Below are 20268 nucleotides of genomic sequence, written 5' to 3' on the forward strand. Positions count from 1 at the left end.
ACGGGAAAGAGAAACAGTTCTGGAAGGACACTAATAAAGATCTCTGGCGCCACCTACTGACCAGGAAGAAAAATCACCAAATCCTGATAGCTGGAAACCAGGGATTCCCAAAAACACCCTCAGGCTCTGAGAGAGGGTGGGACACGCAAACCAGGGTAAGGTGGGAAATAAGGCGTGGAGTAAGACCCCATCCTGGAACTGAGAGCCAGGCGCAGGATCCGGGGTGTGGGAAGCGCCATAGCAGCGGGCACTGCACAAGGTGACAGCCAGTGTTTTGGACCTGATAGCCCTGGAACTGAGACTTAGAGTGCAGAATTCAGGGCATGGAATCCATACAGCTGTGGGATCAAAATTAACAACTAGCTGATTTCCTCTCTGAACTGAGTAAATACAGAGGGAGGGAACCGTAAATTAGTGCCCAGCAACAAAGCATCAACACCCTGGTGGAGTTTTGGCCTACCAGTGCTGGTCTCAGTCTGGTAAACAGTTTCTGAGACCCCTAAAGCAGCACTCCAAAGAGATGCCTGCCAACACCAGTGGCACAATGTCCCAACGCAGAGAACTAATTAGAAAGCAAACAAAAATATAAATAACTAAGCAAGCCCGCAGGAGGACAAACCACAAAGATACAGTCACCAGAGCTCAACAATGACACTGAAAAACTTCTCGGCCTATCAGATAGAGAATTAATAATCATTATGATTAAAAAGCAGAAAGAAAACAAAAAAAAAATGATTTGAGACAAATAATCAATGAACTGAAGAATGAAATTGAGACCTTAAGAAAGAAAAAAAACGCAGGAGATTAAAAGATTACTAGAGGAGATAAAGAACTCTGGGAAAAGCCATGAAAATAGAATCGATGAAATGGAAGAACAGATCAGTACTATCGAAGATACAGAAATAAAACAAGCCAAAAGAGAAAAGGAGAGAGAAATGAATATGAAGCAGTATAGAATACTCTTAGACAATTATCAGACTCCATGAAGAGAGGAAATGCAAGAGTTATAGGCATTCCAGAAAGTGAGGAGAGAGACAAAGGAACTGAGAAATTATTCAAAGAGATAATTGAAGAAAACTTCCCAAGCATGAAAAAGGAGACGAATATAGACATACAAGAAGCAAGAACTCCCAATTACCACAATGAAAAAGAAAACCACAGCAAGACACCTAATAGTAAAGCTTGCAAGAGTCCAAGACAAGGAAAAAATAATGAAACTGTCAAGGGGGAAGAAACAGATAACTTATAAGTGAAAACCAATCAGGTTAACTTCAGACTTCTCCGAAGAAACATTATGGGCAAGAAGAGGAAGGAGTAACATATTCAGCAAACTTCAAGACAACAAATGCCAACCAAGAAAACTTTACCCTGCAAAGCTTTCCTTCCTCTACGAAGAAAAAATATGGACCTTCTCACACAAACTCCAGAAATTCATTACAAGTAAACCTCCACTCCAAAAAATTCTACAAGAGGTCCTAAAGCCAAAACCAACAAAGGAATGAACAAGAACAGAATAAAGCAAGGAATAAAATCACAAAAAAGGCAAACAAAATAGCAAACATAGATGCCAACATATCAATATTATGTTGGCAATAGATGCCAACACATCAATGTAAATGGATAAAACTCATCAATAAAAAGACACAGAGTAGCAGGCTGGATTAAAAAACAAAATCCAACTTTCTGCTGTCTCCAGGAAACACATTTAACCACAAAAGATAAACACAGGCTGAAAGTAAAAGGTTGGGAAACAATCCTACAAGCAAATGGACCAAAAAAGAAGGCAGGAACAGCCATACTTATATCAGATGAAATAGACTTCAAATTAAAAAAGCTAAAAAGAGACATAGACAGACACTACATTATGATCAAGGAGACAATACATCAGGAAGATATAATACTCATCAACTTATACTCACCAAATGAAGGGCACCAAAATATATTAGACAATTATTACAAGCTCTGAAAAGACATTAAAGAAAATACATATATAGTGGGAGACTTCAACACCCCACTCTCACCAATGGACAGATCAACGAGACAAAAAATAAACAAAGACAGTAGAGCCCTAAATAAAGACATAGAACTCATGGACTTAACAGACATCTATAGGACACTGCACCAAAAAATCCGAGCATACATTTTTCTCAAGTGCACGTGGATCATTCTCCAGAATCTATAACATACTGGGCCACAAGACAAACATGAACAGATACAAGAAGATCAAAATCATCCCAACTATCTTCTCCGATCATAAAGGCATCAAGCTAGAAATAAATCATGAAAAGAAAACAAGGAACCCTCCCATTTCATGGAGATTGAAATCCACACTACTGGGAGACCACTGGACTAATGAGGGGATCAAAGAAGAAATTAAAAAATACTTTGAGTTGAATGACAAGGAAGAGACCATTTTCCAGAATGTATGGGAGGTAGCAGAAGCAGTAATAAGAGGAAAATATATAGCAATTCAGGCTCACATCAACAAACAAGAAAGAACTCAAAGAAACAACCTAATCTCATCTCTCCAAGAGCTAGAAAAAGAACAACAAAAAAACCCTAAAGCCAGTAGATGAAAGGAAATAATAAAAATCAAAGCAGAAATTAATGAATTGGAAATTAAATAATCCAAAAGATCAATGAAACCAAAAGCTGGTTCTTTGAAAAAATAAACAAAATAGACAAACCTCTAGCCAGGCTCACAAAGAAAAAATGGGAGAAAACACATATAAACAGGATTATAAATGAAAGAGAAGAAATCACAACAGACTCACTAGAAATCAAAAGAATAATCAGACATTACTATGAACACCTATATGCAAACAAACTCAACAACCTAGAAGAGATGGACAAATTCCTAGAATGATATAATCATCCAAAACTGGACAAAGAAGAAATAGAAAAACTAAACAGACTAATTACAAGCAGCGAAATTGAGGCAGTAATCAAAGCACTCCCCAAAAACAAAAGCCCAGGCCCAGATGGCTTCACAAATGAGTTCTACCAAACGTTCAGCAGTGAATTAGTGCCTATCCTACACAAACTCTTTCAAAAAATTGAAAAAGAAGGAATACTACCAAATACGTTCTACAAAGCCAACATTACACTAATACCAAAACCCAACAAAGACAGCACAAAAAAAAAAAAAAAAAAATTACAGACCAATCTCCCTAATGAACACTGATGTAAAAATCCTCAACAAAATCCTTGCCAACAGAATCCAACAATGCATCAAAGAGATAGTACACCTGGGATTCATCCCAGGGGCACAAGGATGGTTCAACATATGAAAATCGATAAGCGTAATCCAATACATCAACAAAAAGAAAAATAAAAACCATATGATCATATCAATAGATGCTGAGAAAGCATTCGACAAAGTACAACATCCATTTATGATGAAGCCCCTTGAAATTCTCAGGATAGAAAGAACATACCTTACATGATAAAAGCCATATACGACAAACCCACTGCCAACATTATTCTCAATGGTGGAAAGCTGAAGGCCTTTCCTTTAAGGTCAGGAACAAGACAAGGATGTCCTCTCTCACCACAGCTCTTCAAAATAATACAGGAGGTCCTAACCAGGGCAATAAGACAAGAGAAAGACATACAAGGAATCCAGATAGGGAAAGAAGAAGTAAAACTATCACTATTTGCAGACAATATGATGATATACATAAAGAACCCTAAGAACTCCACAGAAAAACTACTCAAAATAATCAACCAGTTCAGTAAAGTAGCAGGAGACAAAATCAACACACAAAAATCAGTAGCCTTCCTATACACAGTCAATTGGAAGAAGAAATCAAAATAAAAAATCTCTTTCATAATTGAAACCAAAAAAATCAAATACTTGGGAATAAACCTAACAAAAGAGGTGAAAGACCTATACAAAGAAAATTATAAAACACTGTTAAAAGAAATTGAAGAAGACACAAAGAAATGGAAAGACATCCCCTGCTTACAGACTGGAAGAATCAACATTATTAAAATGGCCATCCTCCCAAAAGCAATATACAGATTCAATGCTATTTCAATAAAAATCCCAATGACATTCTTCAAAGAAATAGATCAAATATTGATGAAATTCATATGGAACCACAAAAAACCACGAATAGCCAAAGCCCTATTAATGAAAACAAAGGAGAAAGGAGGTATCACACTTCCAAACTTCAGTCTATACTACAAAGCCATAATAATTAAAACAGTTTGGTATTGGAACAAAACCAGACACACAGACCAATGGAATTGAATAGAGAGCCCAGAAATAAAGCCACACTTATATGAACAACTAATCTCTGATAAAGGAGCAAAGAACATGCACTGGAACACGGACAGTTTGTTCAATAAATGATGCTGGGAAAACTGGACCTCCACATGCAAAAAAATGAAACTAGACCACTACCTCTCACTGTGCACAAAAATCAACTCAAAATGGATAAAAGAACTGGACATAAGACCTGAAACCATAAAATATATAGAAGAAAATATAGGTAAAACACTATAAGACATACATCTCAAAAACATCTTTAAAGACTCATCACCCAAAGCAGTGATAGTGAAGACAAAGATAAACACCTGGGATTACATCAAACTGAAAAGCTTCTGCACAGCAAAAAAGACATTAACCAAAACTGAGAGACACCCCACTGATTGGGAAAAAAATCTTTAAACTCCATCCAACTGATAAGGAACTGATCACAATGATATACAAAGAACTCACACGGCTCAACAAAAACAAAATAAACAATCCAGTCAAGAAATGGGCAGAAGAACTCAAAAGACATTTCTCCAAAGAGGAAATGCAAATGGCCAACAGGCATATGAAAAAATGTTCAACATCCCTTATAGTCAGAGAAACGCAAATCAAAACCACACTGAGATACCACCTTACACCAGTAAGAATGGCACATATTAAAAAAACTAGCAACAACAAACGTTGGCAAGAATGTGGTGAAAAAGGAACTCTCCTACATTGCTGGTGGGAATGCAAACTGGTCCAACCATTGTAGAAAGCTGTCTGGAGGTTCCTCAGTCTACTAAAAATGGAGCTACCATACGATCTGGCAATGCCACTCCTAGGGATCTACCCAAAGGACACAAAAACAGTGATTCAAAAGAGTACCTGTACACCTATGTTTATTGCAGCAGTATTTACAATAGGTAAAACCTGGAAACAACCCAAATGCCCAAAAATAGATGACTGGATCAAGAAGATGTGGTATATATACACAATGGAATATTATTCAGCAATCAAAAAAGATAAACTCATGTCATTTGCAGCAAAATTCCTTCTAGAAGGAATTGTGCTCAGTGAAATAAGCCAGAAGGAAAAAGAAAAATACCAGATGGTTTCACTTGTAACAGGAATATAGGGGAACCAAATAAAACATCAATGTAAAAAAAATAGTAACAGTACAAAACACAACAAAGCAAAAACAGACAATTATAAACCAGAGACATACTGCAGGGGAGGAAGAGGGAGAGGAGTGAGAGGGAGGAGCATAGGGGACTGAGGTGATGGTGTTTGGGTACCTTGGGGAAGGAGATTCTATGGGGACTCAATCTGAGGGGGTGGGGGGAAGCAAATATTGTCTAAAAAATGTAAAAAATGTTAAAATTTTAAAAAATGGAAAAAAAATAAAATAAAATAAAAAAATAAACTTTGGAGAACAGTATTCTAACCCCCCAGCCAGGACACCATGATAAGGCTCCTGTCTTTCCAGCCTTTCCTCCTCCTACTTGCTGCCTAGGCTGAACATTCCTTCTGGTTTGTCCCCTACACTCTACTTCCTGTGCTCCTTTCCTTCCTGGAAGACTCTGCTCTAGTGTCACTTCTAGAATCTTCTGTGGCTCACTCGCCCCACCTAAGACTGGCTTGGGCCACTCTCTTCACGCTCCTATAAAGCCCAAATGCCAGTTTCTTACATTGTCTCGGTCCTGAACGTTCTCACCCACCACCCTGTGCACGTCTCAACGAGACTTTCTCATCTTTGTCCTCAGCCTTGCATGGTGCCTGACATGTGGTAATTGAGCAAATGCACACATACACACACTCATGTTCAAAAGCTTTGCCAAATGACTGACATTATAGGGAATATCCTACATCTCAAAAACAAAGGATCCAAAACAATAGAAGGCATTTATCTGTCACAGAATTATATTAAAACAAAATTTCATGAAAAAAAAAAATCATTTTATGTTACAGGATTTTCATCTCAAAAAAAAAAAAAAGATACATTTTTAGAACCATTTCAGGAACAAAATTTCCTTATAAACAGTTTGTCAGTATGTCTCACTTAAGTCTAGAGTTTAATTTGTAAGGAATTGTATCTTTTAAAGTATCACTCAAAAACATAAATTGACTTGCACAGAATTAGTGTCTCCAAGTACGTGAGTGAAAATTTCTAAGATTGTACTGACCCCCAAACAGCTATATTAACAAAATAATAGATAATAAGTGAATGGTTTAGAACTATTAATCTGGAAAAAAAAAGTCAAACCACCAACCTAGATTTAGTTATGAGAATAAAAGCAGAAGGTATGATTTAAGTGAGGCTTAAAAAATATTAGTTTTTTTGAACAGTCTCTGGGAAGAATTTGATATTCACTCTACTATACTTGAATGTTTTGAAATTTTTGAAAAATAACAATTCTAAAAAAGAAATAACCTCCAGATAATAATAAAGGGAAAGAATCAGATTACTGCCAGATATAGCCTGGTCACAGACACAGCAGTCCCAAGTTTTCTAAACTGCTTTTTGCAAAATTTTTTTTTTTTTTTTTTTTTACAGCGAGGTCAATTTCTGACTTCAAAATAATTTTCAGTTTGTTCGTGTAAGTTTGAAATTTAAGCCTGAAACTCCTTTAACAGGGAATAAAATATTTTGTCCCTAAAAATCCATGCAATAGATAACATACCCAGGAAATATTAAGGTGATTTGCCCATAGTTATACAACTAGTAAGTAGCAGAACTTAACCCAAATTTTCTGATTGTAAATCCTACATTCTCCCATATACTATACTATACTATTTCACCAATAACACAATTTGTCCAAAAGCTTACAATAAAATATATCCATATACATTATTTTTTGCAATCCTTTGAAGGAATTTAAGGCAGATCTTATTTCTCATTTTACAAATGAGACAGAGTTTATGTGACTTTCACATGGTCACACAACTACAAAGTAGGACACTGAGTCCTGTGTGCATAAAGGAAGAATACTGGGGAAGCTAAGGAGGTCCCACTAACACTGCCTCAAGGTGGCTCTATATCAGTTAAGTAATTGATCACTTATAAAACACTTTAACATAGATAGATAATAGGTAGGCAGGTAGGCAGATTAAAAAGATCTCCATAGAGGGAAGGAAAGGCAAAATTTTGCTGATTTTACCATACTTGTGCTCCATCATGGAAAAAGACAGTATAAAGAATAAAATCTAGAATAAAATCAGTATAAAGAATAAAATCAATTTAATATGGGAGTATGTGGCAAAACCATGGCAAAAACATACCCATTTTGAGGTCCTCCATCATTTATCACATTTAAATGAGATAACTGTTTTTTCAAGTGGAGTTTATAACTTGCATTAATTCTTAAAAATAACACCTGGAAAAGAAATAAAATTATATTTTTGACACTCTACTAAATAGAAGATATAAGAATCTGTGTTATCAATATCAGATCAGTGTTAGAAAGAGAAAATATCCTTAGAAAATTTTGTTTGGCATACATTTGAAAAATGCTCCTCAGAAAGTATTATTTCAGTATAGGTTTTTTTTCTGTAGTTAGATAAAGCTGTCTTTTCCTGTTCTCTCAGTGATACTTGTGTAGTGATACAACTTAGTACTGTCATTCTGTACCTTGGAAGAAGTTCTATAGAATATGAAAGTGGGATCAACCATGACAGGTAAAAAGAATGAAAAGAAATGGAGAATTCTGATATATATTAACTAGGAACTTGACAAAGAAAACAAAAAGTTATAATGAAGATAAAGATACCTTCATTCTTTTAAACTGGTAAAATTACCTTAATTTGTTCCTGCATGCAGATTTTCATGCAGTGGTCCAATACTACTTTGGGCAACATCTAAAAATTATGGAAACAATTTTGTAGAAAAATATATTTTCTATGGGAAAAATTATAAGATCATCTGTGGAAAAGTTTTGTAGAATTACTGGTATTTTCAAGTGGCACTACTGATATCAAACTTTTAACCTTTGTCCAGTTTTAGTGTGAATTTCCCTTAAATGATGATGCAAATAAACACATAAAATACCTGTATGCCCAGCTCCCTAAGCGGGTTAGTCTTACCCTAGGATTAGAACTCAGAAAGCAAATCCAGAAGGTGAGACTATCAAAGGTGGGGGGAATCTTACAAAAAATGGTTGGTTAGAAAGAAATAAAAAGTAAGAAACCCTAGTGGGTGCTCCATATTTCATGGTTCCCCTCAGTCTTCACAGAACTCTCAAGGAGCTGGATGATACTTAATTATAAGGGTGCTTATGATTAATGAAAACCTATGGAAACATGAAGAAAAATGGTAATAGTTAGTAAGGGATAGAAGTCTGAGGTAGCATGGTGAAGGAAACCAGCAGGAACAAGTGCAGGCAAGAGACACTAGGAAAGACACCTTCTCCCAAATATCATTTTCATGCATTCAACCACTTGATGAAAAACTGAAATAACAACCTTATCTAAACAGCAAAAATTCCAGTGAAAATTAAGTTCATTAGCTATACAACTAGGTTTGTATGATAACATTGTATCATTCTACGACTAGGCTTGAATGAGATCACCTGGTACAGAGGAAACAAGCTAAGTTAGGTAAGGACTAGGGAAAAAAGGGAATACTGGAACTTTTTTTTTTAATTTTCTTTTTATTTATATATTTTTTACATCATTCATTTTTTTGCAACTTTTTTTAAGAATTATTTTATTTTATATAATTCTTACATCATTTTTCATTTTTGCATAATGTATGCATTTTCATTTTGGTTATATTCCCCATACAATATAACCCCTTTTACTGACCCTAATCCCTCTTCTCCTCCCCCTGCCCCCCACTGTAGTGTGTCTCTGGTCTATAGCTGCTTGTTGATTTTGATTTTTACTTTATTGCAATTAGTCTTTTTCCTGGTCCCTTATTTAGATTTTCTAAATTCCTGCTATGAGTGAGACAATCCGGGAATACTGGAACTTTTAAAGTGTCAGAAGAGGGACGAGAGGGACGTTGGGGATAGGATTGTAACTGATAAACGAAAAGAACTGCATTACTTTTCTAGAGGAAGTAAGAGGGACAGAGAATGGATAACTTCATAAGTAAGAAGGAGGTGACATGTGACAGAGACTACCATTTTGTTATTTTTCCTGGTCAGTGGTCTCTACAGATGACTGATGATCTAACAAATATTACCTACAAGGCATATTGCTTGAGTTACTTTATGTGTCAAACTATTAAATCAAAATGAGTTTCTCCTAAATTCAATTTGGATTATAATCACAGTGGCTAACATTTTATTATGCATTGATAAATGCCAACTCTGATCTTTAAACAAATAATATACTGAATGTTGTAAGCAGAACCTAGGATCTCTGATATTCAAAGGACAAATACAAAATCTACCCTTTAGAAATACTGACCATTTAGCAAAGTTATTGTTCTGGCTTGTCAGAGCAAGAGCACTTTGAAATCAGAAATTTTTATTTATGTTCCATTAGTCAATACAACAACCTGAAAATACAACACAGTCATATTGGAATATGACTGTGCCAAAAGTATGTAAAAACACTCCAATTCTGCATGATATTATACGGCATATATTTTCAAAATGATTTAGGAATTAGGAATTACTACTCACTTGTGTTTGTTCTTCTGGAAGGAGATCAAATATAGCTTCATGCATTTTTGCCATTTGCTTACAAATATTCCTGAAACAGGCAGAAGGAACGGGAGCTTTCACTTCATACTAGCAGGGAAAAATAATGAGAATTATGTTCATGTCCTCTGGATTGCAATACTGTTCCCACCATTCAGCTAAGTTCAGTATCCTACACTGACCAAAGCAGAGGTTAGCTACCACTGGAGGAGGAGGATCACTGAGAAAGTTAAACACCGAATGATTCATATTACTTGATTTTAAGAAATGGCAAACTAACACATGGAGGATGCACATTCATCATTATGTAAATTAAAGCCACAATGAGAGATCACTTTACACAGATCTACTAGACTAACATTCAAAAACAGACAGACAATAGAAAGTGCTGGGGTACCTGAATTCTTAAATATCACCTAGAGTTCTTATATATCACAAATAGGAAGAAAAAATGGTATAGTCGCTTTGGAAAATAACCTGGCAGTTTTTTATAAAGTTATCAATAATTTTTACATTTGTATACAACCATCAATCAACCTCATTCCAAGGTATTTACACAAAAGAAATGAAAACACATACCCACAAAGATGTACACATGGATGTTTATCAAGATTATTCATATCAGCACATTATTTCATAGACAACCCAAAGGTCTATCAACTATAAACATGATATATCCATACAAGGGGCAACACTCTAGTAAAACGGGACAAACCACTAACACATGCTATATCATCCATGAATCCCAACAGCATTATGCAAATAAAAGGAATCTGGCACAACAGTGTATATTCTGTATAATCCCATTTGTAGACATTCTGGAAACTGCAAACTATGTGGATGAAAGTCAGATCAGTGGTTGTCAGGGGCCAAAAGGAGAGGACTGACTGGTGATGTGCCCAAGAGAATGTTTAACAATGATGTAACTTGGTCTATGTCCTGGCTACAGTAGTTCTACTACTGTACATCTGTTAAAGTCATCAAACTTAGAAAGGGTGAATTTTACTGAATATAACTCATACCTCTAGAAGCCTAACTTACACTGCTTAGTTTTCTACTGGCAGTCAGAGCTCTCCACTACCATGTTTCTTACTCCTGATTCATCTACCCTAATACATTAGGTAAAAGGAATTACTTTTGTTAATATTAACAGCAGCAAAAGCATTAGTAGTCAATATTTACTGGAACTTGCTATATACTCAGACACATGATTAAAAAAAAAAATACTCCAAATATTATCTCTTTATCCTCACTACAACCTTATGAGGCTCTATTATTATCATCTCTATTTAGAAATAGAAACGAAGATTTAAGGAGATTAATAATTTACTTAAGGTCCTGCAAAGGCTAACATGGGAAAAACATGGAATTTGAACTTAGGTCTACTCCAGAACTCTAATATAAAACTTTATTTTTATGACTCCATATCAACATATGTTTATGCTGTTCCTTCAGAATATCTCCTCACCTCAACTTCATTTACTTTAATCTTAACTCTCTTTAAAAGTAAAATAGGGGCAAATCTCAGTGCTATCACATTATCACCACAGTACCCTGAGTTTGATCCCCGGCCAGGGAGCTAACCCACACATGGCGCAGCAGACCTCTCCTGTCTCACCCGCTGCTCCCCTTAGCAGTGTATTTCAGTAGATGCACCTGTTCTGCTTCCCACTCTGTCTCTGGTGAATCCTCTCACTCCCTGCACCTCTGGCCTACACCCCACTTCTTCTATGCATAAATAAATCTTCTAAAAATATAGAACTTATATATACATGCCTCATCCATAGTTTTTCTACATCTCGCTCTCCAGATGGCAGCCACTGCTTTCAAAGTATTAAAAATTACAACAGCACTGAATCAATTCAGTTCTCATGACACTTTATATATTCTACCTCTGTTACAGTTATCAACATAGTTTTCCTATTAAACAATTAGTATTTGAGAATAAAGACTTATTTACCCTTATATATAGCTGTTACCTAACACAATTTAATTGAATGAGTGAATGAATGGTGGCTGGGACACTGGTCCAGCCAGTAATAAAATTAGATGTTAATGATCACTCTACCCAAGCAATGTACCCTTACTTATTAGCTTCTTAGACTCATTATATTATTGTGTTATTCTTCTTTCCCCAAATTAAATGTCTATGTGTGTGAAATGACACCACCTTATCTGTTTTTTTTCATGATTTGTCTCCTGCTATCAGAATCTGATGGATCCAAGTAGGAGAAAAAGCCTATCAAAGTGACTTGCTTTGTAGGATTACTCTAAGCATATTCTTGGTCAAAAAAGTATGAACTAAGTAAACCTTCAGACTTTCAAGTTATGAAATTTCTGTTTTCTCCCTAAGATCTGGGTTGAAGAACCTAGGGAAAGGAAAAGAGTGAGATAGAGCAAAAGTGACTGGGCTAGATAAATGAAATCTTTTGGAAGATATCTTCTCAATGTAATTGAGAATTCTTTGGGAAATATTACACCTTTTAATGACTGACTGGGAATGAGAAGCAAATAAGAAATTAATGTAAAAATTGTGTATCTAGGGCCTCCCCGGTGGCACAGTGGTTGAGCACTGGGTTGCAAAGCTGCCCGCAGCCTCTGCAGTGCCGGTTCGATCCCCGGTTGCTCCCCGGCCACCGGAGGAGGGTCCCACATGGCGCGCAGACCTCTCCTGCCGCCCACTGCTCCCCTCAGCAGTATATTTCGGTCCTTCTGCCTGCTCTGCTCCCCACTCTGGCTCTGGTGAATTCTCTCACCCTCCGGAGCTTCTGACTGTACCCAGCGCTTGTATAAATAAATAAAAATAAATCTTTAAAAAAAAAAAATGTGTATCTATGAGGGAAATAACAGAGCATCTCAAAGTGCCTTGTTAGTCTGGAAAGTAAGTAATAATACACTATCAGAAATGATTTATTTACTTTTCTATTTTGATCTTTGTTCTTTCAATTCTGCCTCTAGAAGGCTTTCAAGGGTTTTAAAGAAAGTGTGTTATTTGTCAATGCAGCCACTATAAAATTACTTTTGTATAGGGTTTCTATAATTCTAGAAATCATCTTCCCTCCCCTTACCTACCTGGCCCCTTCAGAGATGAATGGCAACTATTTTTTTGAGTTTTTCTAGAACCTGAAGAATTTGATTTGTTAGACTATTGTGGGTTAGGCCATTATAAGTGGCCTTTACAACAGCAGATGCTCACTTTTTGGGAAAGAACTAAAAAATATTCTAACAATTGGTGAATGATTATCTTGGAAAGAGAATGATATCTTTGAAAGAGATATGACTCTTTCATCACTTTTTATCTTTATAAGATGAAAAGTCACAAGGCCTTTAAGCAAACCCTAATAATTTCCATAAATCATTACCTTAGATAACAGCTTGTCAAATAAGCTATCCATTATCGCTACAAGTTTAGCTGATATTTCAGCTATGTGGTCATGGTAGTCCTGTAATGAGAAATGACATTGTATTTTAAAATCCCAGAGACAAATCTAAAGAAGACTTAACAATTAAGGAATTAAATTTATGAAAATCCAGTAGGAAAAATATTTTAAAATACCTTAGTAATATGATCAAAATGCCTAAGCATATTATATTGCTTAGGCTGCAGTCGAGCTTCAAAATGAGCCCGGATCACAGGAATGTAGTGTACAATTAACTGCAAACAGCGTGAAGAAAGAGCTGAACATCCAGGGAGTGGATATATTATGGAGAAACAAAAAAAGATATTAGTTGACTTCAATTATGTATCAAAAAAAGTTAATTTTATACAGATTCCAGTTTATTTCATAAGTGAAGAACACAGTGGCAGAAAGCAACTTTTCATTTTGTTTAAGTGTTTGGTACAGAACAATGTAATAAATGTGCTGTCCCCAAGTTAGACTCAAGTCATGAGCACTGTTGGCATAAGGAAACTAATGGAACAACTGATTCTCCTCTAACATTCAGATGGCTTGCGCCCCAAAGTACTTCATACATATTATATCTTAATATTTTCTAAAGTGGTGCAACTTCCAAATAACATACTTATTAATGTAGAAGATCCTCATTACATTTCCCCAAAAGTTAGTTTTCCAATATGGTAATACATAAGCCAACAAAGCCGTGTTTGTTACTTTTAGAACCATAAAAACACAATGAGTATAGCAACATCATTGTAACACCTCAGCAAGTGAATTAAAGAATTCATACCCAAATTTTTTGTAGTTATTGTTTTTAGTCCGACAACTTGCAGTGCACCAGCTCCAAGAACTAACTGGCAACTTCTTGAATTGAAGTACTAACAAAGGAAGGAGAAAAAAAAATTAAACAATTTATTAAAAACTGTTTTTTATATGTTGGTAGTGTGGTAACAGTTCTATAAAAAACATTGCTGTTTTCTCTCATTCAAGGACCAAATGAATTTTCTATTAGAAGCAATTATAACCTATTTATGTAATGACCAAAAAAGGTGAGGGGGAAGGTAATTTAAAATATTTACAAAAATTTTTGAGAAATTCTGAAAATCAGTTGTTCAGCAATTAATCTAGCTTACATTCATAAAACTACTTCAGTTCTAGTTATTCTTATTGGATAATCCTATTTTCACAAGGGTAAACAAAACCTTTCTGGACTAAAATATAACAACTCGATTTTTGGACAGAATTGATTAGACATTTGAAAAGACAAAGCCTTTTCTCTAAACTAGCAGCTAAAAATATCTGTTAATATGAAATGGCTGAATAAAATTATCACCACATTTTCATTTTACATCAATGGTTCTTAAAGAATGATTTAAGAAAAACATCTAACCTTAGTGAGATGAATTTTGTAAAGTTCAGTGAATTCTTCCATGCACATTTGAAACCAGTCCAGGTTTTTTGACCTAAGTGGCCTCAGTCATGTTCAGCACCTAACGAACAAATCATCTCCTGTCTCCAATGTCATTAACAACTCTATGAGTGTAATGAGGAATCACTAAATGCATAGTGGGAAGTAAGCAGGCAGCCTTCTTCCAATAACATGTTGTGATTCAACCACAATCAAATGTCACAAAATGTCTTAAAGATAACTTAACCTTGAAATGTCTTAGAATTGGAAGATCAGTCACATCCTAGCGAATTACTTCCTCCAACTATTTTTCCACTAACAAGAGTAAAATCATACACACCTTTAATAAATCTGACAGACGAGTAAGCATGTCAGTAGTAACAGATGGGATATTATCCACACACTGGCAATATTCAAGAATAATTCTTATCAACAGCAATACAGTTCTGCAAGAAAAGAAAGATGACCCAGTAGGCAGTAGGAACAAGAAAAATTAAAGTGATTTGGTATATAAAATCAGTACTTGGTAAATTATATATTTTACCTACATGTGCAGCAAAGTAGGGACTAGGGTGAGGTAAGTGATTCCTAGAGTGGAAAATTAAGGAAGCACTCAATTTCAGGGGCAAGCAATAGCAGGATCAGAACTTGTATGACACTGAAAAGAGTACCTCCTTAAATTTTTTTGTGCAGTGGGCATATTATTCTGTGTAGCATTCTTATTAAGTAAGTATCTTCAATATGAAAGTATCCCTCCCTTGGCTAATTCAGAAACACTAACAAAAAGCCTACCCAGTGAATCTTATTATATAGTAGGTCTTCATTAATAACTGTTGAATTAATGAAGGAACCCTAAATCCAGTTTTTCTTAGTGAGGTGAAAGAGAAACTGCAATGGATTCTAAGAACAATTTATCTCCTGTTTATTGGTAAGCAAAAAAAAAAAAAAAGTTCTCTAGAGATGAGAATGTTATCATCAATTCATTAGCAGGACATATCAGATATTGAAAAGAGATACTACTAGGAGATAAAATAAATTTGAAGTAAGAGGGAAAGAGCCCTTACACGCCCTAATAGGATCTCTAAGTCCAACGAGATGCTTAGAAATGAAGACATATATAAAATAGTATTTTATGAGTATGAAGGATATCCAGAAAGTAGTGATTCAGAAAAGATAGTGTCTAGACGTCAATCCATCTTAATGTCACAGACCATATAATACTATCCACACACACAATCCTACAGCCTGCTTTATTGGGCAGGATTCCACTGCCTATCATGTATAATCTTCTCTAAGAAGATATAATATTCTCCCTTAGGCCAGGGCATTGTTTTGGCAGTAGTCTCCGCATGAAGAGACAAAAGCCAGAAAAACCAGAGGGGACTGTTCCTTTAAGCACAGAAAAGTAAAGTTAAAATTATAATTTCTTAACTAGAAATAATAATTAAATTAAAGGAATAAGATGATACAGAGATTGAAATAAATTTTCCCCTCCAAGATTTGCACAGCAAAGACATCTTTACAGACACATCACCCAAAGCAGTGATAGTGAAGAGAAAGATAAACAGCTGGGACTACATCAAATTAAAGAGCTTCTGCACAGCAAAAGAGACAATAACAAAAACAAAGAGAAACCCCACCAACTGGGAGAACATTTTTGCACCCAACACTAATGATAAAGGACTGATCACAAAAATCTGCAAAGAGCTGATGAGACTCAGCAACAACAAAGAAAATAATCCAGTCAAAAAATGGGCAGAAGAGCTAAAAAGAAACTTCTCTGAAGAGGAAATGCAAATGGCCAACAGACATATGAAAAAATGTTCAACATCACTTGTAATCAGGGAAATGCAAATCAAAACTACCATGAGATACCATCTCACACCAGTGAGAATGGCACATATTAAAAAAACTAGCAACAACAAATGTTGGCGAGGATGTGGAGAAAAAGGAACTCTCCTGCACTGTTGGTGGGAGTGCAAACTGGTCCAACCACTATGGAGAGCTGTGTGGAGATTTCTGGACCTACTAAACATAGAGCTTCCATATGATCCAGCAATTCCACTCCTAGGTATTTACCCAAAGGACACAGAAACATCAATTCCAAAGAGCACCTGCACTCCTATGTTTATAGCAGCACTGTTTACAATAGCTAAGCTTTGGAAACAACCCAAATGCCCAAAAATAGATGACTGGATCAAGAAGATGTGGTACATATATACCATGGAATATTACTCAGCATTCAAAAAAGATAAACACATGCAATTTGCAGCAACATGGATGGCACTGGAAGGGATCATGCTCAGCGAAATAAGCCAAAAAGAAAAAGAAAAATACCGGATGGTCTCACTCATAGCAGGAATCTAGAAAACTTAAATAAGGGACCAGGAAAATGAATATAAGAAAGTGAAAATCAAAATCAACAAAAAACTATGAACCAGAGACACTTTTTGGGGGGTGGGGGGCGGGAGGGGAAGGATTGGGTCAGAATGGGGCGTTTGCAATTGTATGGGGGAATATAAAAATAAAATTTAATATTTAAAAAAAAAAAAAAAAATTTCCCCTCCAAGAAAAGAACTCCAGAGGAGAAAGAACTCCAGAGAAGCTGTTAATTTACAACGTGCGTATTTCAGAGTTTCACAAATAAGAAAAAAATCATAGAATTGATATTTTGAATATCAAGAATTGATATACTTTTTGAGTGCTTATTAGATCCCAAGAGAAGTCAAAATGTAAGATGTGATCCCTACCTTTGAGGAACCAAGAATCTAACCAGGGAGAGAGATAATTAAATAAATAATTCTAATATACAGGATAAAATGCCACCATAGAGGCATTTCAGAAAAGACTTATTCAGTGACCCAAAAAAACAAAGAAATATAAAGAATTCTGCTCTAGATAACGGGGACCTAAACCTTGACTCCAAATTTGGCTCCATTTGAGTCATTTATATTAACTACTTAACCTTCTAAGCTTCAATTTTTGTAACTACAGAAAAGCACATTAATCCTGAAATGTCTACTTCACAATATGGTTATTAAGATCAAATGAGATGGTCTATATGAAAATATTTAAACCATGAAGTGCTATTAAATAACGAAGACATTATTTTAGTTACCCATTTAGTAAAAAGCATGTGATACCAGACTAACAATACTAGAACTTATGTTTTTCTTAGTTAACTTGAATTTGAAATACAGTTATCGGTAAGAGTAAAAAACCTAATGACAAATGATTAAAAAAACTAGCAACAACCATCAGCTTCTTACTAGGTGCTAGAACTGTGGCAGATACTTTACATTTATTGCCTCTTTACTTTGCAATAATTCTACAAATAGTATTATTTTCCACATTTTGTTTTATAGATAAGGGAAATGAGATACCCAGGGCAACTTTCTTTCCCAAGGTCACAAGTACTTTGACTCCAGAGCCCACAACTTCAACTACTGTGCTATATTTTACACACTAAAAAAGCCATGGAAAAAAAGGAACATTATGGAGCCACTATACCACCTTGGATTGTGTACCTCTAGATTTCTTTTTTTACAAGAAAAATCATCCAATCCCTCTCTTGTTAAGCCAGTATATTCTCTAATAGCTACAGAATTCTACAACATACAGTAAATAAAAAGGAATCTGGAAATTTCTTTTGAATTCTTAGTAGGCTTTTTAGATTGTTAATCCAAAATTCCCAGTTCACATCAAGAGAACTAGAAGACTTACTTTTTAAATAACTGACAACTAATTAATCAAAGTGTCACTCACCCAACAACGGCATACTGTTGTCCCTCAACAATGAGAACTTCAGCTGGTTTCCTTTCTTCTTTTGCTAGAGAATAAAGCAAATAAGTGAGACATGGATATAAGATGAAGTAAATACTGGAGAAAAAAATTTAAACTAGGAAAAAGCTGAAGAAGATAGTCCTTGTTTGGGAATTAGAATCATCTTATTTCTGAAAACAAACATCTATTTCTTGGGAAGCAGTCTGTCACAGAGTAAAGTATTCTGGGTTTGGAATCAGAGCGACCTGGATTTAAGTTTCAGTCTTGCCAATTACTGGCCAATTATTAACTTCTTTAAGTCTCATAATTTATATCCATTAAACACAGGAAGCATTATCTTTAAAAAGGCTGATGAAATGCATATCCTCTATGTCTTGTACATAATAGATGATCAGTAAGTAATTAAAAAAATTGGAAAGGCAGAACTAGCATTTTAACTGGTTGCCTTTTCTTTATTAAAATTATTAGACCACAGGTTAATACCTATAATCAAAGTAGACATACATTTAATATTCAAAATTTAAATCTAGAAGTCACTTTATTTCCAGCATATGATATTTTTTACCATTATAAAACAAAATACTGCATACCGAATTTTGTGAAAAGCACAGTGGGCTAGATTACTGACCTTAATCAGCCAATCATTTTATTATCATGCTTCCCTAAGCTTCCAGTCCCTTGAGTTCTACATTAAATGTCTTTGCTTAAAGAAATTCAGTATTTTATAATTTCAAATCACAATTCACTATGTAGGTCATTAAATTTTTTGAGGACAGGGATTGTTTCTTAATTTTCTATATGGTAGAGAAGCAGCACAGTATAGTATAAAGCAGCACAGTATAGTTAAAAGGCCCTAAAAATCAGACTACCTAACTCTGAATCCCAACTCTACGGCTTCCTAGCTATCTAACATTAGGCAAGTTGCTTAATTTCTTTGTTTCCATATTTGTGAAATATGTTAAGTATGGTAAGTAAGTGCCATGAACCTATAAATGAGGTAACAATGTAAAGTGCTTTGAACAAACTGTCTATAAAACAAACTGTCTATAAAACAATCAATTAATATTAATTGCTATCCATTAACCTTTGTTTCTCCAATGCCTACCCAAATAGGTAGTCACTCAATAAATGGTGGATGAATGAATAATAAACAAAGACCTTTAACTTAGTAAGAACTACCAAATGTTAAAACATGAACTTCTAATACATGTATTTTCTTCTCCCTGAGAAGAAAAAAAATTAGGGCAGAAATAGGGTTTGTAAGAGAAACCTCCTATTGTCATTATCCTCCCGAAAGGAAATGAAAATAAACAGTTCACTTAGAGGGAAAAATACATGGTTAAATTCAACCACTTCATCATTTTAATTAAAAACTGTTACGTCTACCAACAGTATATTGCAAGACTATGATCTATGCAGGGAGAGAAAACATGTCTTAGTCATCTGGCATAGCACCTCACAAATATAGCTTGAAAAAGTAGATAAGTGATGTCTTATAATTTTTAACTTGTGATTTAGAATGATTAGAGTGATTTATTTTTCTTTCAGCTTTTGCTATTTGAATGTTTTTGTTTTGCTAATATCACACAATCAACGAAAAAACTGACTACCAATCTACATTGTTATCTACCAAAAATGGTCACTAGACAACAGAAATTCATTTACTTCAGTTCCTCTCTCTGTCTGATATGAATTATCTATTTTATATCTGTTCTTACACCCTTCTCTCTTGTTATAGTGGTAGAAGAAATAGTCTCTCTGTTTAACTCTGGATTCAATTCTGGAGCCTTG

At 35.0% G+C, this 20268-nt stretch overlaps 1 protein-coding gene across 2 annotated transcripts in view; it reads right to left on the minus strand.

Moving 5' to 3' along the window:
- VPS54 (VPS54 subunit of GARP complex) overlaps window positions 1-20268 on the minus strand; it is a 78924-nt gene that overhangs the window by 3789 nt on the left and 54867 nt on the right. For both annotated transcript variants that reach the window (XM_037527480.1, XM_037527479.2), the window contains exons 16-22: window positions 18460-18523; window positions 15035-15140; window positions 14077-14164; window positions 13445-13566; window positions 13251-13331; window positions 9871-9978; window positions 7523-7617 (exon numbers count right to left, since the gene is read on the minus strand). In XM_037527480.1, coding sequence (XP_037383377.1) covers window positions 7523-7617; window positions 9871-9978; window positions 13251-13331; window positions 13445-13566; window positions 14077-14164; window positions 15035-15140; window positions 18460-18523 — 664 coding nt within the window. The remainder of the gene's footprint in view (window positions 1-7522; window positions 7618-9870; window positions 9979-13250; window positions 13332-13444; window positions 13567-14076; window positions 14165-15034; window positions 15141-18459; window positions 18524-20268) is intronic.

Source organism: Talpa occidentalis, unplaced genomic scaffold, assembly GCF_014898055.3.
Source record: "Talpa occidentalis isolate TD23 unplaced genomic scaffold, MPIMG_talOcc4v2.1 talOcc4.5, whole genome shotgun sequence".
NCBI lineage: Eukaryota > Metazoa > Chordata > Mammalia > Eulipotyphla > Talpidae > Talpa > Talpa occidentalis.